This window comes from Pleurodeles waltl, chromosome 11, assembly GCF_031143425.1.
Source record: "Pleurodeles waltl isolate 20211129_DDA chromosome 11, aPleWal1.hap1.20221129, whole genome shotgun sequence".
In the NCBI taxonomy this organism is placed as follows: Eukaryota; Metazoa; Chordata; class Amphibia; order Caudata; family Salamandridae; genus Pleurodeles; species Pleurodeles waltl.
In genome coordinates, this window is record NC_090450.1 from 692,516,176 (window position 1) to 692,539,574 (window position 23,399).

A 23,399-nucleotide genomic window follows, 5' to 3' on the forward strand; every position below is an offset into this window, starting at 1 on the left:
GCATGTCACCACACGCGGGGTGTCAACCGGGTCTCATTATCCTGAGCCTCCTGTGAAGATTGCAGTAAGCCTTTCGCATGCAGCCAAACCCACACTTGTGCTGGTGTCGCGAACATCCGGGTCGCCTCGCCATCTATTACTCAAAGTTTTGCCGGGAATAAAAGCGCATATTTATAGTTCAACTCTCTGAGACGTTGCTTGACCTTGCTGTATGAGCTGCGCTGCTTCTGTACCTTGACAGTGAAGTCAGGGTAGGCTGTAATCTCCTTGTCCTCATAGCACCATGGGCCTTACGTGCCGAACAATTGAAGAATTAAGTTGGGGGGTCGCTGAAAAAAAGAAATCGGGCATCAATTGGACAAGGTGGAGTGCCTGGTTTGGACTGTTTCCCAGGAACCCTGTGGGCCCGCTCCACGGAAAATAACTTAGTTGGTTTGCCCGACAACACAGTGTCTATCAGCCAGTTTTTGACGAACAGTTCCACACAGGGACCCTCTGCCTGCTCAGGAAAGCCCTGTAGCCTAATGTTATTGCCTCAAGAACTCTCTTTGATGTCTTCCGCCCGTCTGTGTAGGGAAGCCACTTCCATTCGGAGCTGCACCATGTGTGTCTGCAGCTCCTGGACCGTAGGGCGAAGGGAGGTGAGCGACGATTCTGTCACGTTGACTCGCTGCATCAGGTTGCGGGGATCCGCTCAGAGTAAATTCACGTCTATGGATATTGTGTCAATCCTGGATTCCAATGAAGTCTTAGTTTCCAGGATGATTTGAAGGACCATGTCGAACTGGGCAGAGTGCGTTTGGAGTGTGGTTTATAGATGGGCTAATGCCTCAGCAGTCCGATCTAATGAGTCAAGGGGCACTGGACCCTGTGACAGAGGTTTATTAACTTCAGGGTTTCCCATCATCGCGAGTCAGTGAAAGATGGAAGGCTCTCTTAGTGGACCCCTGCACGTGCCAGTCCATCGTCGAGGCACCAGTTGATTCCTAAGCAAATGCTAGGGGAAAGCAGTCGTCTTCAGGGAGCTCCTGTACTGCTCCAGTGTCCCCTTACAGCTCTAGAGGCAGCACAGCAGTCTCTTCCAAGCCACATGCTGCACACACGGCAGGCCTCATGGCTCCCCGCCAGGCACCCCTAAGTCCCCACACTGCATCATCTGCACCAGCAGGCAATCTGACTGGGTCTGGGCACCCCATTGCAGTGTGGGCTGCAGCAGGGAAGGATAGACACTCCAATCCCGGAGCATTAACACAGGATAAGTACTTGGGCCCTCACAGAGCTCTCGATTATGCATCTGATCCGGTCGCCATCTTGGTTCTGCCCCCCACTAGCATTTATCTTCTTAAGGTGCTCCTCCCACCGGATTGTGTAATGCTTTCTCAGACAGGACGCTTGGCATCCAGTACTGTAGTGCGAGCCGGCTTACCTCAACAAATACTCAATGGCAATTGAAGCATATTGCAATGTTATCTTCCTATTCGTAAAGAAGTCCCTTAACTGGGCAGAACTTTTTGGGTGTGTCACTACCAATGTCTGAAGAATTGTAGGTAGGTGGCTGTGTTGTTTGTCTCTCTGTAAGGTGCACTTCAACTGTGGTAGTGATAGATGCAGGTCTTGACGAGGGTCTTAAAAATATGGAAGCCGGTATTGGTGGAACCACATCCCTCTGAACAGTTTGAATGGGAGAGGTCATGTCAGTGTCCTCTGAGCCCTACTCCATACTGGCTGTCACTCACTTGCCATCATCACTGTCACTTTCAATAATTCTAAGGGTATCAAGAACTTTCCTTTTCCCTTGTCATTTGGGCAGGGTGTCCTACTCGGCCAGGGTTCAATCAATGTCCAGATCATCAGAAAGGGGGCTTGGTGAAGATGATGGAGTACCCTTTAGTACCCTTTCTTTTTCTTGCTGGAGACTGTGAAGTCAATGATTGAAGTGCAACATCTTGCTCAGCAGGAAGCTCAACCTCCTGTTTTGCACCTACTTCAGGAAGGACCGTTGCTGGCTGCATGTCCTGTTGTCCACTTTCTTGTAATGATTGGGTACTAGTTTGAATCACTGCTTGTCACCATGACTAGAGTTACTGCATCGCAGAGAGACACGGGCTTAACCTTAGGTTGCGGTGGTGCTGTTGATGATGCATGTCTGCTGCTTCTAGCTTTTTGTGGCCCAGAAGATGGCATGGTTTCAATATCTTTTTTCTCCTTCCCAGTGGCCACTTTCTTGTCACAAACACCCTTCTTTGGGGCCATCTTCAAGTTCTTTCTTAGCTTTGGAAGTTGCCACGTACCTGCAGAAGCAGAGGATGACTCAGCTGGTGTGCATTGTTGCTGGCCTTCTATCTGGATGTACTATGTTTGATTATGCTGCTTGTGCACCTAAAAGCAAACAAGCAAGAAAACAAACCTGTGAAGCTTGCATTTGCGGTTTGAATCTATAGACAATATCATTTAGTGAAATCACATCACAAATAATTAACAATGGTGTATCCATTCCAAACCATAATAACAAATTATTTAAATAATGTACATATTGAAAAGTTTACCTTATGCACCTCTACGCCCTAAGAGATGCCTTTGGGCGTCAGGGGATGCAGGGGTAAAATGAAATAATCCTTAAAAAAAATATTGCTGGTATGCTCCTATAGCCTATGGCAGGCAGTAGGTGCAGACCAGGAGAAATTGCCTACTCTTAAAAAATGAAACAAAAACGTTTCATTTTTCTTTTTTAAATGCATCCTCCTTTAAGGAAAACGGGCTGCATTTAAAAAAAAAAAGATTGCTTTATTTAAAAGCAGGCCACTATCCATGTGATTGTAGCCATTTGCAATGGGTCGCAAATTGCGACCTACCTCATGAATATTAATGAGGCAGGTCCATTTGCTGGCCCTTGCAAATCGTTATATGAAACTCCTGGAGTTTCATACATTCCAATAGCGATTACTTAATTGCGATTTGCAAAAAATCGCAATTTGGTAATCGCTATTGGAATTAATTATACATCTGGCCCTATATTACATTGATATTATCAATGATGTTATCAAAGATGTCATAAGTGCTGTAATTTATGGGGTAATTAGCAGTGCATGGTGAGGGATAGAGTAACCTGTGGTTTTATTAAGTGAATTTCTAAGTTTTTTTCAAATTCTATATCCTAACTATAACATCCCTGTAACCTTTGGTTTGTTCAATAAGTTTCTATGTTTTTTGTAATGTAAAGTAATTTTCTATACTATACGGTAATCTAACCATGCTGTGCACAGCCAAAGCGCCTGGCCTGTGGTCAGTCCCTGCAGCCTACTCCCCAACCACCCAAGCCCATGCTGCCCACAGCCTTTGGCCATGAGCAGCAGGAGTTGGCTGCAGGGCCTTGCGGCCTCCCCTCCCCAGGCTGATTTTGGCCCCTACTACAATTCCATTAGGGGGCACGTGGTCCCCCTCTCTGGGCCCATCTCAGCTCCAGGGACCCCCATCACCCAGGGCCTGGCCTTCAATAAATGGAGGAGGGGGCACGTGTCCCCACTCCCTGGCAGATTTTGGCCCCAGGGACCCCTGTCCCTGGGGCCCAGCCTACCATAATAATTTTACTTTTGAGCAGGGGGCCGCATCCCCGGGCCGATCTCAGCACCTCGGACCCTATCCTCAAGGGCCCGGCCTTCCAAATATTTTTTTTGGGGGGTAGTTAGGCCACATGGCCCCCTCCTCTGCCCGATCTCAGCCCCAGGGACCCCATACCCCGGGCCCGGCCATATGCTCTGGGTGCCTCACAGGGCACCCACTGGGTAAAATGGGACCGCTGGGAGAGCCTGAATGCCCCTGTGGTCCCAATCAACCCCCCGCCTTCTGCGGGAGTCGGCATTGCTGTCACAGACAGGCAGCTGCTAAAGATGCAGCTCCTCTCTGTGAGAGCAATAGTTTCCCCCCTCCAACGTTAAGTAGCCCCTGGGAGGTGGTGGTCCTGGGGTCCGTGACAGACCCCCTTCATTATTTAAAGACAGCCCTGGGGAGGTGACGGTCCTTGGGGCTGTGGGGGGGGGCAGGCACCCCCGCATTCTATATCACATAAGCCCTGGGAAGGTGGCAGTCCCCTCGGCTGTGGGGGGCTGTGTGGTCCCCCCGCATTCATTATAGCTTAAGCCCCAGGGAAATGGTGGTCCCCGGGGCATAAAAATCCAAAGAGGGGGCTCCTACATTTTAACATGCTCTGGGACCTGGTCCACCTAGCCTCTTCATGAAAACAAGCGCAGGAGCCCGTGCTTTTTGTTTTCTTTTTGACAGATCTGCTGCGATTCTCAACCAAAACATATTTTTATTGCTTTCTTGCCCTGTGGGGGCATCCCTCTGGGACCTCAGCACCAGAGCTAAGGGATCAGAGTGTCTCTACCCAAGCCTCTTTTCTTATTTTTCTTTTTTTTCGGACTCTGCTGAAGCCGAGTCCCAAGATGGCTGCCAACACTTCCCTATTGGAGTGTTGTCAGCCAATCAGAGCTCTGCAGATATTATTCAGGAAGCCTTCATGCCTCTAGATGTCTGTATTTCTGTTTCTTTTCATTTCTCAAAAACTACAGAGCAGATTTACACCAAACAATAAAAAGGCTTATTTCTGGTCCATAAGGTACCTTTCTGCCAAATATGGGCCCTCATTATGAGGGGTCATGAGACCATCAGCCTCGCCATGGAGGTCCTTCCGCCGCGGAGCCGGCGGTAAGGACCGCCACATTAATAGTTGTGGGGCTTGGTAGATGCCAAGCCTCCACAACCCCGTCTGGCTGGTCGGTGCGATCACACCGCGGCAGCCGGCGGTGAGCACCTCCAACCAGACAGAGGACTTCAGCCTGCCGGCTGGATTACGAGGCTGCATACTGCCAGGCTTTCCGTGGTGGCCACCCCGCCACTAAAATCCTAGCGGTCACGCACCCGGTGACAGGAATCTCCATTCATGTTGCCAGCACACACATGCACACAAGTCCCCACATATGCACATATCCCCCAAACCTGTCCACACACTCACAAACACCCACCACTCCTTAACGCATGCATGCATTTACATACACACTCATACAGCATAAGCATACATGCACTCAGACACCCCCACACACTTGCAAACATGCACTCAGACACCACCACTCACTCGCATTCATCCACAGACACCCCATACAGACACCCCATACATGTGCACATACACGCACACTCACACTCACATTCACATTCACTCGCATACACCCACACATTCATCCCCCCTCCGCAGACATGCACACACGCACCCACACACAGGCACCCTCCCCCCCCACCTCCAGGAAAATTGACCGCCAAAGTCAAAATAAGGGCCTCTGTGTAATTCTGTCTATCTGTTTGGGCTGTAGTCATGTTCAAAATCTCTATGGGAATTATAATGGGAAATTCACTTTTGTGAACCCCCTTTTCCTCAGCCTGCGCTTGACAGATCACCCCAAAACTTCCCATGCACAGCAATACCTTACTGGGCACTTTTTGGGGAAATTTCATGAAGATTCATCAAACGGCGCCAAAGATATGTGCTAGGCAAAAAATACTTTTTCTATGGATATATATATATATATAATAATATACATACATATATATATATATACATATATATACATATATATATATACATACATATATATATATATATTACTATTTTTTTAAATCACCCAATGCCTAGTAATAATAGCTGGCCCCGCAGTAAAATGCGCAAAATAAAAGTGCAACACTCTCAAACAACACACAAAAAAAAGGAGAAAAAAATATTTAAAAAGTTTTAAAACTAGGCCCCCAGCCTGCCCAAACCAGTGCAATTTTTTTGCCATGGAAAATCTAAAAGGTTTAATGCAAAATAGGCCCCTACTGCAATCCCAAGCCCCCCACAATCAAATTTAACAATGGAAGAAAACCCATAAAGGTAAAAAAAAACACTTGTTCATGACCTCCATCAATCAACAAATGTATTGAAAAATTGCTCAGCTTACTTGATTCCTCAAAAACAATCCTTGAAAATCTAATGGTGCATGCAGACAAAGAAGAGAGTGATCTTTTACTCTCAAAATTAAAATCAAAAGATGCCAAGGGATGCACAAAGCACTAGAAGGAGTCTTCTGGACAGGAAGAAGAAGTTGGAGACTCTGGGGAATTTCCTTCCCATTGGAACAAAAGGTTTAAAAAATGTGTTTTGCGATTATAAAAACTACCTGAATGGGCCGTTTGGGTAGAAATTATTTGAAAATCCAATTTTGAGCTAATTTTGCTACTTCTCAAGTAAAAAAATCTAATTGGGAAGCAGCCCTCTGAATGCAACCACTTGCAACCACACGCAAGGCTCCCTGGCAACCAGAAATCACTATAGAGACACCAATCCTCGCTTGTGCTCACCGGCTCGCTTGCTGGAGCCTCATGTTGTTCCTGTTGTCATTTCATTGCCTAAAGTAGAACAAAATTCTACCACAAGGAGAGTGGCAGAATTTGGTGGGAACTCTGTTTTAAAGAGTGACACGGAGTGAACAAAATTCCGCCAATTCCACAGCCACAATGAATTTTTCCACCCACCCCTACTCAGAACACACAGTATCCCAGGGATGACAATAACAACTAGAATTACAGGTAAGAGTGTTAAAAAACAGGAGCAAGAAAGGTAAAAAACAACACCTTTGAGAGAATAACAAAGTGAAAAGATTCAGGGACAGGTAGTAATAAAGTAACAGAATAAAGAAGATGGTGTTAACCACATGATAATATGCTACACATTAAAATAATGATATTGTATAATACAACCTTTAAACTGTAAGAATAACATTCAAAATTATAACTCAATCAGGTAAGGTTTTCAAGACATATCATGTCCATTAACCACAGTGACAATTTGGGCATTCTTTTTGACTTTCTAGGGACATTTCATGCCTGAGCTGTTTAAAATTGTAGAAATGTCTTTTTCTGTGGACTAAACACAACTTACTTCTTGCTCTATACTTGTTCACTGTATACTTTTACTATATTTTTACCAGATGGGACTAAGCAGATATCTTATTACCATGCGTATCAGGTTTTTTGACATATTCTATATCTTCAGCCACCCATTTCATACGATTTACTCCGTGACTCTTATTTTATCTGGTTAGATATTGACCTTGTTTCTTTTTTTTTGGTGTTGTAATTATTTTATTAGCAATAAAGGTTCGATACAGAAAGGAGATAAAAACAAATCGCCAACTGCGGGATATACAGTATTGTTTACAGAAGGATAGGGGTATATGCATATCCATGTCTCCAATATCTGTGCATTAAAAGGATAGCTCAACTTGTATTGGATATAGCCTTGATTAAACATCATCAATTGTAATCTCGTAGGTGCTAGACCTGAACAAAATCGAGGAAACAGTGGTCGGGTGGGGTAAGGTGAGAACGGATTGGGGAACGTGCAGGCCAGGCCATGGGCTATTGGGGAACGTAATTGCGGGCGAGCCGGGCGGTTCGGTGTTAGTACGACTGTGCGAGAAGTACAGAGGGGTGTACAATATAGAACGTGTCACCCAGGCAATTGCACGGTTATACAGTAGATCATGGAGAGAAAGTGGGTGAGTGTTGAAGAGTATGGGGGAGGGAAGGGGGGGAGGGAGAAGAGGGGAACATGTCCGTGAGAGGTCCAGAGTGAGTGGTCACGGAATAGCGATAAGAAAGAAAGGGGGAGAGATGAGAAGAGAAGAAACAAAAGGAAAGAGAGAAGAAAGAAGAAGCGGAAAGAGAAGAGAGAGGAGAGAAGGAGGGAAGAAGAGAGAGAGAGAAAGAAAAATAAATGGTCATCAAAAGAACATGAAGGCGCATACAGGAGATTAAATATAATATATGGAATATGAAATATGAAATGGGGGATAAGGGGGGATGGGGGAGAAATAATGGAAAACAGGGAGGAAGGGTAGGAGGGGGGACGGGTCCTGGTATGTAGGGAAGAGAGATAGAGAACGACTGCAGGAGGAAGCACAATGAATAGGGACACGAGGGTGTATGCAACACATCAAGATAACGATGGTGATGATAGTGATAGTGATGATAGTGCTAGTGAAGGGAAGCGAGGGAGGTGGAGTGGGTGAGTGTGGGTTCTAAGCCATGGGCAGTACCATTTAGAGGTCAAACGAGAAAGAACCACAGATGGGGGATTATTATTTACAGAGCAGTGTGTACGGTGTTTATAATGTTTACGGTGACGGAGGGTCAGGAAGGAACGGAGCCCATATTCTGTGGAACAGGGCAGCCTGATCTTGGAATTTATAAATGATCTTCTCACATGCTGCTATCCAGGTCATCGCCGTTATCCATTCTCCCGGTGTGGGGGGTCTGTCGAGCGCCAGTGGCGAAGGATACATATCTTCGCCGTGGCGAGTGCGGTATTTAGCAGTCGCTGGGAGGGGCGCAATAATACCGGGAGGGTAGCCATGTCATGTAAGATGATGAGAGAGGAAGGTAGCCATGCTGGGAGCGGAATTGAGGTGGAGAGGGTAAGGCTAACGGCCTCCCACAGAGGGTGGACCGAAGGGCAGTCGACCAAGATGTGAAGTAAATCACAATGTAACTCTGGGCAACGGCAGCATATCGCGTGCGGGAGAAGTCCTGCTCTATGTAGCCGCAGCAGGTCCAGTACCAGTTATGGATAATCTTAAAGAGGCAGAATTTCAAGCGAGCCTCGCAAACGCCTCTGTCCAACGCCTCCATAAGTCCACCCAGTCTTCTGCGTCAAAGGTTCTCTGCAGGCGAGTTTGCCATTCTAAACGGAGAGTTTCTAAAAGGGGTTGTGAGAACTTATGTCGCGTGAGGACCTCATATAGACCTGCCATAACACCCTTGTGTTTTCCCCATGTTCGGAGGTACAGCATCACAGGTGATGATTTTGTTGCGCAATGCCTGTGTTATGTTGCAGGCAGTGTTGGAGTTGCAGGTACCGCAATTCTTGTCGCGGATGGAGACCAAAACTCTCCCGTAGCTTGGTAAAAGTCCTGATCGCTCCGTCCTGCAGGATCTGGCCCAGGTGGACTATACCAGCCTCTCTCCAGGATACCATGTAAAGGCCCTCCCTCCTATCCGCAGGCCATCGTTGTTCCACAAGGGTGCCTGGGTATGCAGAGAGGAGTGAACTCCAACCAGGGAGTGGGCCCTTCTCCACGCTGCTCGTGTCAACCTTAGTATCGGATTCGTAAGTGTAGAGGAGGATGAGTTAGTACAATAGAGACTCTCTATGCCGCCTCCGGGGTAGAGCAGAGGTTTCTCGATTGCTACCCACTGAGGCAGTTCCATTATGTCCGATGCTAGTGTAGCCAACGGCGACAGGTGTAAAACTAGGGCATAGTATTCCACCGAAGGGAGGCCCAGACCCCCGTAGGAACGACGCACCATAAGTTTGGCCGGGGCCAGGCGTGGTCGCATAGAGCCCCTTACAAAGCTTCTAATTGCTGCATCCACAGACCGGAGTAACGGGAGGAGTATCTGGAGAGGCAGGAGGCCGAGGGCATAGGTAAAGCGCGGTACTGTAACCATTCTCACCGCTTGTACTCTGCCCCACATGGAGAGGTCCAGATTGGACCACTTGTCAAAGTCTAGCCTCATTCGTGTAATCAGAGGGGTAAGATTATCCATCACCATGTGGTCCAATCCTCTGTTGACCAGTATTCCCAGATATTTAAGATGTTTTGGCGTCCATCGAAATGGGTATCCGTGTATGTCGGCTTTCGTCGTCATCTGTGAGAGGGGGAGGGCCTCACTCTTTTCCCAGTTCACTCGATAACCAGATATGGGAGCAAAAGTCTCTATGTTCTCCAGTAGCGCAGGGAGGGAGCGCCCGAGGTCCGCTACTGTGAGTAGGATCTCGTCGGCATAGAGGTAAGCTTTTGATATACCGCTGGGCAAAGTGAGTCCTGTTATCGAGGGGGAAGTACAGATAGTGGCTGGGAGTGGTTCCATAGCCAGCAAGAATAAAAGAGGTGAAAGGAGGCAACCCTGGCGGCTTCCTCTTCAAATGGGGAAGGGTCCTGAGAGAAAGCCCCCACAATTAACCCGCGCTGTTGGGTTATCGTATAGGAGGCGGACTTTGGAGATTAACTGTTCCCCGAGGCTGAACCTTTTCAAGGTCGCAAATAAGTATGGCCATTCGATGCGGTTGAACGCCTTCTCTGCATCTAGGGATAAGGCTAGGGCAGCTTCCGACATATTTCTAGATGTCCAGAGGGTGTGGCAAAGGGTACGCAAATGATTTTTGGAGGTGCGGCCCGGCACAAATCCCACCTGGGATTGGTGTGTAAGTGATGGTATAACTTTACGTAGGCGGTTTGCTAAAATGCTGGCTAGGATCTTAATGCCCCCGTTTAAGAGGGAGATTGGCCGATAGTTACTGCAAAGTAAAGGATCGCGTCCAGGTTTTGGTAGGACCGCTATCATGGCAGTGTTAGAGATCATGCCTAGGGAACCTGTCCGCCAGGCTTCATCCAGTGCTCCATGTAGGACATCAAGAGCTTTGTCCCCTGCCCATTTGTAAAATTCCTCTGGGAAGCCGTCTTCACCAGGCGATTTGTGATAGGGAAGGTCAGAGATGACCTGTGATATCTCTAGTCGGCTAATTTCTCCCTCTAGTAGGGCACGCCCTTCCGCAGTGAGGGAGGGCAGCTCTATACCATTTAAGAAGGTCTCTATGTGTTTAGGTGTAGTTGTCGACTCGGGGTATAGAGATGACTGCAGTAGGATGCAAACTCATTAACTATGTCTTGCGGGCGTGTATGCGCTGACCCGGAGCCGGCTGTCAGCAGTGGTATGGCCATGGCTGCTCTTCTCTGACAGAGTTGAGCCGCAAGCAGTCTCCCCACTTTCTCCCCCTGCTCATAGTGCCTACCCTGTATATGTTGAAGAGCGTACTCAGCCCGCGTGGTGTGCAAGTCGTTGAGCACCATGCGGGCGGATTCCAAATGTCTGCGCACGGGGAGAGAAGGGTGGTCTGTTTATTGCCTCGTCAGCTGACATACCGATTCCTCCCTGCTCGCTTGTTGTGCTTTCCTCTCCCGGTTCGCCAGTGCAGCGTCTCTCATCATCTGCCCTCTCACAGTTGCCTTAGCCGCTGCCCACATGACTCTCTGAGAGTCAGTATAGCCTTGATTGTTCTGAACATATGTTCTCTTAATCGTTCCTTGCCCTGTGGGGAGCGATATTGGGGGACTGCCAATCTCCAGGGTTTACGACCGGGAGATGACAGACCCAACTGGACCGCAATTTGCACCAGGGAATGGTCCGATAGACCACCCACCAATATCCGGGCATCCGTAACCTGCGCCGCTAGGCCGTGTGAGATGAGGAAATAATCCAGGCGGGACTGGGTACCATGGACCGGTGACAAGAAAGTGTATTCTTTATCAGCCGGGTATGCCATTCTCCAGTAATCCACTAAACCATTGTCTTGCATCACATCAGACTGCAGGGCCTTGTCCCCGTTGTTGGGCACATCTAAGGGGGCCATCCTGTCTAACACTGCATCTCTGGCCAAATTCCAGTCCCCTCCTATTACGTTTCTGGTAGCCCCTATTTCCGACAGTAGACGATTAATTTGCAGGAAGAATAGACGCTTGGAGCCCGTGGATGCATAGACGGATCCCACACAGAGGGAGGAATCTCCAAACTTGAGTTTAACCAACACATAACGACCCTCCGTATCTATCCGTGTTCTGGAAACCGAACAGGAGATATTTTTCCGTACTAGTATGGCGATGCCACATTTTCGTGGGGTAACCTCGTCTCTCTCTCTGGGAGAAGGCCTACAGCTGTATAACGCCGTCCCTACCCAATCCCGGTGCAATTTAGCAGATTCCGCCTTGTCTAGGTGGGTCTCTTGTAGTATAGCAATATCTGCTCATTTCGATTGGAAGTATGAGACTATCTTTTTACGCTTAATGAAATGGGTCAGGCCGTTGACGTTCCAGGAAATGATCCGTATGGGGGTAGAAGCATTTGGGGGAGAGTCCGCCATAGGAGGGCTACCGTGTGGGGCTCTTGTGAGTATTGGTAGAAAATAACAGATGTATACGAAAAAGAGAAGGGGAGGTACAGGGGTACTTAGGGGTTTAGGAGCGAGAGTAAGTGAACTATGGAGGGGAAGCAATGGTGAATACCGGCACTAGTGTAAGAAAGCAGATGGGACAAAAGACAAGGACAAGGATCAGGAGGGGGGTGGGAAGGGTGGAGGATGGGGGGCTGGGGAAAAGTCGCAGTAGGTGAAAAGTGTAAGGCGAGGACGATACCAAGATAGGACAATCAAAGGGCAAAATCAAGAGAGGGCGACCAAAGAAGAGGGAAAGAAGAGAAAGAGAGAGAAATAGAAAAGATGAGCGGGGAAATAGGAACGAAGAGCTATTAGGAAAGGGGTATTTTGCAAATGGGTACACGAGCTAGTGGTAACTAGAAGGAAGTAGGGAAAGGGAGAAAAGGAAAAGGGTAGAGGGAGGGGGGAGAAGGGATAAAAGGAGCTGTGGCAGAGCACTATAGCTCCGCTCTTCGGAGTCTGTAGTCTGCGGGTCTAGACCCATACCGAAAAACCCAGTCGCGACCAGCGGGCCCCACAACCAGGAAGGGCAGGCGCCCTTGGGATAGCAAAGATATCAGAGCCCCCCGTTCCATTTTCCCACCTTCAACAACAGTATCCTACAGCAGGAGCCCTCACAACCCTCTTGCAGTGCGCAACATCTTCTCTACAGTACGGGAAAGGTGGGAGATGGGGCATGGAGAGGAAAGTCGTGTCTTGTGCAGCAACATGGTGTGCAGGCATGGGAGGGGCGAGGATGGGGGGAGAAGTTTTATAGGCTCTGAAAAATAGAAGAAACACTGGTGGGGGGCACCCAACAGCCGCTGAGGGTGCAGAACTATTGACCGTTCTCTTTATGGGAGGAGCCGCGAGGAAAAAGAACGCAGAGCTGGCCTGAATGCAGTGTGGGATGGCTAGGGGGAAGGCAGAGAGCAGGATATCAAAGTGGGACCAGGGGCTAGTGTGTAACCCGGTAGAGACACAACCCAGGCTCAGAGCAAAATAAACAAGGAAAACAGGTCACAATGGAAGAACAGTATGCAACACTCTTCTGCCATTCGTCGTGGCTGTAAGTTCAGACCAGGTTTGTTCGGGGCTTGAGGAATGATGGCGTCGCCTTCCGCTTTCTGCAAGTTGTACATCCTGTTCTGTTCTTTCCCTCTTGGGTAGGGGCTGGGGAGGGCTTTAAAGGAGAGCAAGACTTGTCCCTGTCTGTTGCCTGAGTGTGCTTTGCCACTGCGTGCAATATTTGACCCCTGTCGTAATAGTTCTTAGAGTCTTTCAAGGTCTCTGCCTCTGTTGGAAGTCTCTGAGGGGTCATGGTCCTCTCGTTCAAGAGCAGTTTCCATTGGTAGTGGGTTCCGGGCCGTCGTGGTCTGGGCCTGAGGTAGGAGCCGGGTGGCCGCGTCCATAGGACGGTCTGAAATGTTGTCGAGGTAAAGGCTCAGGTCCGTCGGGTCGTAGAAGTCCTTAGATACATTATTCTTTGTGATCCACATCCTTGCCGGTTCGAAGAGACTGAACTTGATCTCCAGCTGTCGCAGGTGGGGACGTAGGGCTAGAAATGCTTTTCTACGCTCACTAGTCTCTTTGGAGAAGTCAGCCGTCATCCGTATCTGGAGGTCGTTCATACGAAAAGGGCCCTGAATGCGCGCTTTTTGCAAAAGCTGACGTGCCTTCGTGTGTCGCAAGAAGCAAGCAATGATAGGTCGAGGGTGGTTGGTCCACTCTCTGTGTTTGGGGCCCAATCTATGTGCTCTTTGAAACTCTAAGGGAGGGTCGAAGGTGAGGCCAGTGAGTTGAGGTAAAGTATTCTTTAGAAAGGACTGCACGTCCGCTCCCTTTATCTCTTTCGGGAAGCCAAGGAAATGGACATTGTCTCTACGACTTCTGTCTTTGAGATCGATGACCTTGCTGCGGAGATACAAGAGCTCCTGGTCCCTGTCCGAGGCGAGTGCCGCCTGCGTCTCCACCGTCATCACCCGCTGCTCCAGTGTGGTCACTGTGGACTGGAAGCGTGCCATGTCCAGACGCATTGACTTTGTATCGTCTGTTAGGGAGATCATCATGCTATCCATTCCCTCGAGCCTGCAGCCCACTGCTGATATCTCCTGCAGGATACGGTCCATTGTTGCGCCCTGTGAGGCATCCACCATGGCACAAGACTGGTTGATTGGGTGCTCTTTGGATGCCGGGGTAGAGCTCTGGTCTGCCTCAGAGCTTCCGAGAAGAGCGGCTGTCTCGCTGGTTTACCCAGGTGTTTGTTTGATGATCTGCTCCCTGGCATCACCAGATTATGGGCACCAGGGGTGGGGAGGGTGCAGTCGAGGTGTGGTCTCCTCAGTGATAGGCTGTGGAGTTGAAGGATGGGCACACCCCACGGTGTCAGGGGAGTCACTACTGTGGTTGTCAAAGGCTCCTGCAAGTCTCGGTCTGCGTTTCTGCAGAAGTGGTGACGGACGTGTCCAGGCCCTGGGTAACGAGGCAGGATGAGGAGGGCAGCGGGGGAGGGACAGTGCCCAGAGTGCTGAGGATCTTCTCTCCACGGGATAGAAACGTGGCGACAGCTGTCTTGCTATGTCCACCACTCTTCCCTCCTGTAGCACTTGTGACCAGGTGGAGTCATACAGAGTCCAGATAGGGTCCCCTCCTGATGCAGTATGAGAGAGTTATCCTTGGTAGGGAGAAGGGGAGGGGGGGCACGAGGGGGGGGCAGAAGTATGTTGTCCGGGCAGGGGAAGTTGTGGGTCCCTGCAGCATGCAGCACATGAAGTTGTAAATGCCCTCTCCCCTTGTTGATGTTCTGTAGTCCTGTAACCAGCAGTGCACTCAGTCTAGGCCCCTTATAGGAGGGGATGTGCCGTGGGGGTCTCTGCGATGATGTGGCTAAATGGAAGTGTCCTTTGTTAACTGCTCCTCAGTTGGGACCGAATAGCTTTGCCTTCCCCCCTCATCCCCTTGGTTTCATTCCGTGCCTCTCATGTCGTGGACGGGTGGGCTCCTTCCCCATCAGTGCATCCTCTCAGGATAGTAATGGCCCGGTGGGAGAGGGTGAGGAGCGTCCCAGGCTCGATGAGAATTTTTAAAATGTGGCCTCAAGTCCGTCCCACTTCTGCGGTGACCGCTCGGCGTGGTCGTGACCGCCTCGCCCCCACTCTCTCACCGTGTTTCCGCCCGTGGCCCGCCAGCCCGGGAAGTTCACTTGAGGCCGCAGCTTTTCCAGGACTGTCGAAGCTACTGCAGCCAACAGACCGCATGTGCTGGCAGTCTGATGGATGTCATATTAGGAGCTCTTGGAGGACTTCCACCCATTTCTGAGGAGAAGTCTGACTCCAAAGAGGCGGTTCCACTTCCGTCACCACCATGGCAGCAGGACTCCGCCCACCATATTACAAGCCGTAATACGGCTTGGCTGAGTCCTGCTGACATGGTGGTGATGGCGGTGCAAGACCGCCAGGACACATTCCCTCCCAGACATCCCTCTCAACAAAGAAGATAAGTGGGTGTCTGAAAGAAGGGGGGAGGGGTGCCTGTGTATATGGGTGCATGTATGCGGAGGGAGGGAGGTGTAGTGTGAGTGTGTGTATGCGAGTGAATGTAAATGTGTGTGTGCATGTATGTGCATGTGTATGGGGGTGTCTGTGAGAATGAATGCGAGTGAGTGGGAGTGTCTGTGAGGTTGAATGCGAGTGAGTGGGGGTGTCTGTGTGGATGAATGTTAGTGAGTGGGAGTGTCTGAGTGCATGTATGCGTATGCTGAATGATATGTATGTGAATGCATGCGTGAGTGAAGGGGTGGGGTGTTTGTATGTGGACGGGTGGGGGGATGTGTGCATGTGTGGGGACATGTGTGTATGTGTGTGTCGACGACAGGAATAAAGATTCCTGTCCCCAGGTGTGTGACAGCCAGGGTTTTCGTGGCGGGGTGACCGCCACAGAAAGCCTGGCGGTTTGCAGCCTCATAATCCGGATGGCAAGCTGGGGCCTGCCGCCAGATTAGAGGTGCTCACCGCCGGCCGCAGCAGTGCGACCGCACCGGCGGCCCAAGCGGAGTTGTGTAGGCTTGGCATCTGCCAAGCCTCACAACTCGTAATGTGGTGGTCCTTATCGCCAGCTCCTCTCCGTGGCGGTCCTGGCGGTCTTATGACCACCAGCCTCTTAATGAGGGCCTCTGTCAACAACACTTCTAACTCTACACTTCCTCATTTAGCAACCCCTATTTCCACTCAAGACTTAATACTTCCTCACATTTCATTATCATTTTAAATCAATTAGGTGTAATTCTGTTTTCACCTCCACAATGAGCCCTTTTTGTCCTTCTCATTGCAGGCCTGCAGAGGTGATCTGCTTGATGCAGGTGTGGAATTGGAGACAGACAGCATTGAGCCTCCGGAGGACAGCTTCTCCCACTACCTGTCAATTCCCAGTGACACCACTGTCATGTTTGCCAGCAGCGCAGGTAAGAAGGCGTGTGGGTCCCAGCCAATGAATCATGGCGCATAATCACCCGAAAGACCACCCTTTTTTTACAATTTTATTTTTCAATTTTCAAATGCACATTTAAGGACAGGCTACTGAAGTAGCAAGTATATACATAAACTGAATTCTTATTTAATAGGTTAAAATCATTTTTAAAGGACCATGAATAACTTTGTTACTCAATACTAGATGGGGCTCTTGAACAGACTATTTGTACTGAATTTGTTATCTCACATAATAGTAGAGTATGTGGGTGCTGAGGTGAACATCTTTGCTGGTCACACATTTTCGTAGTGGCTCCCAAATATATTTTGGTCTAGAAGCAACAGATTGTAAATTGGCATACAATTCAGTATTTTTGTTGCAGTATATTAATGTTCTGTGCCATTTGGCAGTCTTAGAGGGGTGGGTCCTCCACCCCATCTACATACCAACCTCCATTTGACTAATAAAAGATTATGGAAGTACATCTGCAGTTGGGTTAGCATATTTCCTGCATACACCTCACGCCCTCGCCCCTCGCCTCCCACCCCTCCCATTCACTGGGTTTGCTGCGTTGCCTGTTACTAACATGTTTGAGAAGTCATGGAACACGTGTCCAGTATAATGGGCTTGTTGGGTAGTTCACAGCAAGTAGATGAAGTCGGCCTCGGTGCAGTTACAATATGTGCACATAGCGTTCGTCATAGTCCTTGATTTTTAAGGCTCATGGGTGTTTGGTACACTCTAGGAATTTATAGTGTATGGTCCTGTGTTTGCCATTTAAAACGATCTCCCTAGCCTGCATCAGTGAGAGCTGTTGTTTTTAGCTGCATAATTAAAATACCATGAAGGTTGTACAGTTCAGGTGACGGATGAATAAATACGAGTAGCTCATTGCAACGTGCGTCGGGAGCTGTAGATCCTGGTTGCTTGGTCACAGCATCCGGAAGGGTTAAAAGAGTGGATTCTGGTCCCTGGATTTCTTGTAGACTGGAACAGTGCATTGTGGTGGTTGTAGTGTCCTTATGAATACAAATTAACGCAAGTAACTGACGAGCAATTCCCTTGGCTTCCCAGCAATGGGCACTGGCACCCACACTTGGCTACCGCTATGCATTTATGTTAGCTGTAGCACAGCACGGCACACGTTTTATTTCAAAATGCGAGGCATTTTCACTCCAATCTGAAGGGCATTATGGCTTTGAGCGTCTCGAAGGAATGGGCCCGTGTTGCTCGTCATAATAGCAGCCTTGGGCTATATTCTCCCATCATAAACCGTCGATAGACCTGGAACCCAAAAGCAGCTTCGTGTATTCAACTTGATTACAAAAAATACGAAAGCTGCAATTATTCTCATGCAATAAGATGAAGGATAAAAGAGGCGGTCTGTCTCTTTTATGAACTAATTGATAAATCATTTATTATCACTGTGGATTTAAGCAAACAGCCATCTCTGTTTAATCTGTTCTCGCTCCTGTGGACTGCAAAGGTCAAATATATTCCCTTAAACATGCTCAAGGACAATACAGAGGCTTTTTTTTCCAGGTACTTTACTATCATATCCTACAAGCCTCCACATTAATTATTTCAAGGTTATTTTACCTTCAAAGATGGAGTCAAGGCATTTAATACATTTCATCATCATAGAAAAAACACATCTGTTAATGGCCAAATGAGGAAGTGGCCGCCCTACTCTAAAAATGGGATTGCCAGTTTACCACTTCAGAGAAAATGAAGCAGAAATGGCTACCCTCCCCTGTATTCAAAGACCAAACCACTCCAGTGTGTGGAAGGAGGAAGGGGTGAAAACGAACACATGATACTTTTGTGGACAGGAGGGATATCATTAGGGAGCCATGGGCTCTTTCTATGGTAAGGCAAGAACTGAGATAAATTATTTCACTTTCCTCTCCTGCTTACAAAGTGCTTCTAGTGTCCGCACAATCGGTGCTAGAAGTTGAGATGCTGTTGGCATTGGGACCAGGAGCTTGGAACCCATCAGAAGAATGTGACCAAGGATTCTCCTCCTAGTTCTTTGTGGTGGACAAAGGAAACCAGGGCCTATGCATCGCCCTCTATATTCACCTCTTCGGAAATTACTTAATTCGAAATAGCCATTCTCAAATTCATTTGGCCATGCAGAAAGAAGAATGGGTGTATGCTATCAATCAAAGACATGCTCGTTCGCATCATCTCTTTTAGAAGCATCACATGAACCTTGGCATACAGCTAAAATCAGAGAATAGCATGTTACCCAGACAAAAAGTCTAATTAAAAATAAGGAAACGGCTGGCCATCCTTGAATTGTGAATCTTTTATCAGGCAAGTACATATTTCAATTCTCAAGCTTTCTTGTTACCCTTAGATAACTGGGGCCACAACCTGTAGATTTCTTAAATTCCAAAAGGAAGCTGCCAGTTTTTCAGAGAAAATGAAAACTGCCAAGTGTCTCTTTCCGCCTCCTCCTTCCCCCGATCAGTTATGATTGTAGGATCAGCGGTATATTAGAAGCCAAACAACCTATCAGAGGCTCTCTTATCTGCTGGTGATATAATAGAGCCTTGCCCAGACCCCTAAAATCAGTACATACACACAAATATTAGCCTATTATGTTATACAATTATTTTTTAAACACTATCATGCAAACAATGTGAATAAGAATGGTTGTAAATATTACAAATAGCTCAGCAAATAGTCTGTACAGAAGGCAGAGGTTAGATATGCCTCATTCTTAGCTTATCACACACCTCTAATCACTTAGTCTAATCCCTACCTAAATTATAACTAGCTAACTAACAGCACAGCTGTATTAGATGTTTGCTGAGTCATGCAACTTACTTCCTCCTCCCCCATACCTTTGTTATTCCTGAAGGTGAAACTCCATATTCAAGCATTCTTCAAGCAACCGGCCCACAGTAAGTACAAGTGGTTAAATAACCACAAAGGAGCAAAGGGGGAGGGTTGTAGAAAGAATCAGGGACACAGAGGCACCCCCATTGAAAATAAAACAGTAGATTTGGAGGGGACCCCAAGTCCTCATATTAATAAAAATCCAAAACAACAAAAGGACCACCTGTTGAAGCCAAAACGGTTTCACGTCCTCTTGCAGCCAGTTACCTTCAACCTGAAAAACATTAAAGCCACTCTAGCACAAAAAAAACATAAGTATGGGGGAAGACATGCACAAATAATTAAAAAAGGGGTGGGGAGAAGGAGATTAAAAAAAGCAGATTCACCCTGGGACTTACAGTTGCGTAGAGTGTGCAGCAGTGACTTCTTGTGTATGGTGATGTGTGAAGTGAGAAAGTGTCAGCTCGCACTTGGCTTCTGTATTGCTACAGAGGACAGTGAACAACACCTCTGTTGAGAAGTACATGGAAGCCTACAGCAACAATACCTTGTGCCCGTCCTTCAACACTTGAACCTGCTAGGTCATTCCTCCTCCTTGCCACATTTCAGCTGCTGTGTTTATTAAAGAGCTTAGCACAAATTGAGTGGCTTTTGCTAGAAAATAAGCAGGCTTGTTTTATTTGCCTTATATTACCATCACACACTGCAGTGCATTCAAAGCGTGTACAATGAACATGATAACATACAATAAGGTCTATGTTGTATGTAACATTATAAAACTACATAAAAGCCATGTCACACATGTCAAAGCTTAGGTGACCAGTAGGCCGACTCCCTTCTTCAGACATTTCCCATACGTTTGTGGCAAAGATGGCCTCTATGAAGAAAATAATTAATTTCACATTGTGAACAAATGATATTTTCCAATTTGTGAAAAAGAAGTGTGGCAGATTAGATTCCCTTTACAATAGAGGGGATGTGTCCTTTTTTAAGGGAACCCTGAACAACTATTTAGAGCAATTACCTCTGGGAGGGATGAGAGAAGTGGTCCTGTTGTGCAGAATTGTATGTTAAATACCGTGATATATATACTCAGCCATTTCAAATGCTACTTGCCACTGAACTTTATCTTTGTATTTCAGCCCAGCCTCATCTCTATGCTTCCGTCCCCTAGGTTATGCAGCCTTCCTGAACCCTAGCGGCTCGGTGTTTCTCCAGACCCTCTGCGAGTTGCTCAGGGGGGGAGAGCGGGATCTGGAGCTACTGCAATTGATGACGCGACTCAACCACACAGTTGCCCACCGATTCCAGGCACGTGGCCTGTACCGGGGAAGCAAAGCCATGCCTTGTCTCATCAGCACTATGACCCGAGAGGTCTACCCGTTCTCCACGCTCACCAAGGAGGAGTGTGAGGAAAGGCAACGGAAATGGAGAGTCCCCGCAGGAGAGCTATGACCAGCCGATGACGTCACAGGAAGCACTGGCTGTACCAACGGCTTCTGCATTCTAAGGCGTAATGGACGCATCCTCAGGAAAACTTTATGACAATCCGTCGTGCTGGCGCAGTAGCATGCTCTGATGTTCACACAAAACATTCACCTAACGTGTAAAATTATTGTAGCGAAAGCACAAGCTCTTACAGTACAGAACCCAAGTAACACAACTCTAAATCCTAAGCCTGTTAAGCCAAAACCCCTAGAGCCCATCTGCATGGAGCTGCCTGGTCTGGACTCAGTTTACCTTGATTAGGTGTTCAGTTCATTATCCACGGCACAGACCCATAGCAGTGCACAAGGCGTACCCCCACTACATAAGGTACACTACATCAGATCAGAACATCTCAAACACTACACAGAGAGTCATTATAACACGTAATAACATAGAAACAAAGTTGTGGTTAGGTTACAAAATATTTGAAAAAAGGTATTGTATTTTTTAAACAATACATTTTAAAAACATTGAGTATATAACGAAATAATGTAAAACAATTTGATATAGGGTAACAAGTTAAAGAGGTTGAAGCGCTTATGAAGATGGATTGCATGTTACACCAAATGGGTGTGTAGTTAGAAGTGTGATATCTTTGCTTTGATCCTATGTGGGAAGTGTTTCCATGATGTGCGTGACAGCCCAGTGTTTGGTGTTTTTTGGGATGCCTCGCTCGACGGTGTGATGGACGAGGAGACGTGAACCATAGAAGCACATTTTAATAGTTAGTGCTATGCTGGCAGCACTGAGATATATTTTATTTTTCACTCCGATTCCCAATGCTGGCTTTGGCAGGGGGATATTAAAAGAGAATGTTTACAGGGTACGAGCCTTGATAAAGAAAAAAATACATTACACAAAATAATAAATATTGATAAAAGGGGAGTTTAGGGAAAGCTTTAACGCTCCCAAAAAGAGACACAAACAGTACATATCTTAATTAAAAAAAAAGCCTATGTATACATAATTATGAAAATATTTAAAATGTACCTGTGTTATATTGACTTTCGAAGTAATGGTTCTGTCAATGTAGCGGTCCCGATGTAATCATTTACGATACTGCGAGTCCCGATGTAGTCAAATGCAACAATGCAGGAGGTCAGCTTTGCAACCCAGGGCAAACGTTCATCGATGCAAAGGGCCTCATATCGTTATGTATTACACCACTGCCATGATTTCCAGCACACTAAAGTACTACCCACCAACCCTGCATCAACACTACAACACAGAATCAGTGAGACCTCCCATAACCCAAACACAGTTTTAATATGAGTGGACTTAGTGCCACATTTGTGAGCCTACACAGAGGTGGACTCGCCTATAGGGAAATCGAAGATTCTGCTATGAAAGGCCAATAAGGCTGAGGAACAATCTTTCACTTGTTCGTCTTTCGCAGATGACCCTATGGGCAACATTAAATGTAGATTGGAAAAGAGGGTCAGAACCAATTTTATAGGGATTAGCTACACATCTGACCATTTGTCTGAAAAGTACATGAATGTAGTCTCACCTATCTGTATTTCTATCAGCATGCTGGGAATTCTGTCAGCCAGTGGGCTATTTTGCAGCGAGCTAACAGAAAAAATATCCTCATTGGACACCTGTGGAAATGTAGAGAATTGGATTTGCAAACTTCCTTCCCTTAACACAACTGGTATGAACTGTACCTCTACCTGGGAAGTCCTCAGTAAAATAATGTTATTACAATTCTCTGCTTTTGATGTGCTTCCCAGAAAAAGAAAGACATTTAGATATGAAAAAGAAGTCACGTTTGCACAATTGAATCAGTCACCAAGAACTGTACAATTAATAACTATGCAAAGGAGCAAATTAACATATTTATACATTAACCATGTTAGAGTTTTATTAAAACAGTCTTCTCTATAATTTTTTGTTACATTGATGTGAAAGTTATTTTATGTTTTCTTTAAAGGAAAAGCTATCTGAGAAGATTTGGGTGAAGCATTATGTCTTGGTATGCTGTATGCATAATGTCACCAGTTACATGTCCTTTTGGCGCTGATGGCCATACTTTCTGCTGGCTCGAGGTTTTCTACAGTGGAAGTGCTATAAGGAGTTTCGGTCCTGTAACGTTCCCCAACACAAAGTAGGTCTTCGAAGTGAGTCAGGATCCCTAAGATAAGAGTCCACATAATTGTCATATTAGGGATTTATAGAGCTCTGGACAAGACATATTTTGTGGCTCCATTTCAGAAAAACTTTGAATTTATTACCAGCTATGACCAAATGTGAGGACTTGTGATGCAAACTAATACTATTAACTATATGTTGTACTTTCAGAAAAATGGTGCACAAAATCAGCTGAGAGCAAAACTAAGCTGGAAGGCGAGCATGCCCAGTTTTCAAATTACCCAAGAATCCCTCTGTTTTTTGCATCTATTACAGATGCAGTTATGCATTTCCTGGTCACCCTAGCATGGCACCCCTTAAAGGTGGTGGCCCTGCGCAATTTCCACTTTGCCAATGCTGCAGGGGGTAGATTTGCCAACTGCCACCTCAAGCCAGAAGGTCAAGCAGTATG

The 23,399-nt window shown here is 47.1% G+C and overlaps 1 protein-coding gene across 1 annotated transcript in view; it reads left to right on the forward strand.

The window, feature by feature from the left end:
- Positions 1 to 22,738, forward strand: part of LOC138265984 (caspase-3-like) — a 60,164-nt gene extending 37,426 nt beyond the window's left edge. Inside the window, exons 3-4 of the mRNA XM_069214232.1 lie at positions 16,388 to 16,517; positions 20,544 to 22,738. Of these exons, the coding sequence (XP_069070333.1) occupies positions 16,388 to 16,517; positions 20,544 to 20,824 (411 nt within the window). The 3' untranslated portion in view covers positions 20,825 to 22,738. The remainder of the gene's footprint in view (positions 1 to 16,387; positions 16,518 to 20,543) is intronic.
- The last annotated feature ends 661 nt before the right edge of the window (positions 22,739 to 23,399 follow it).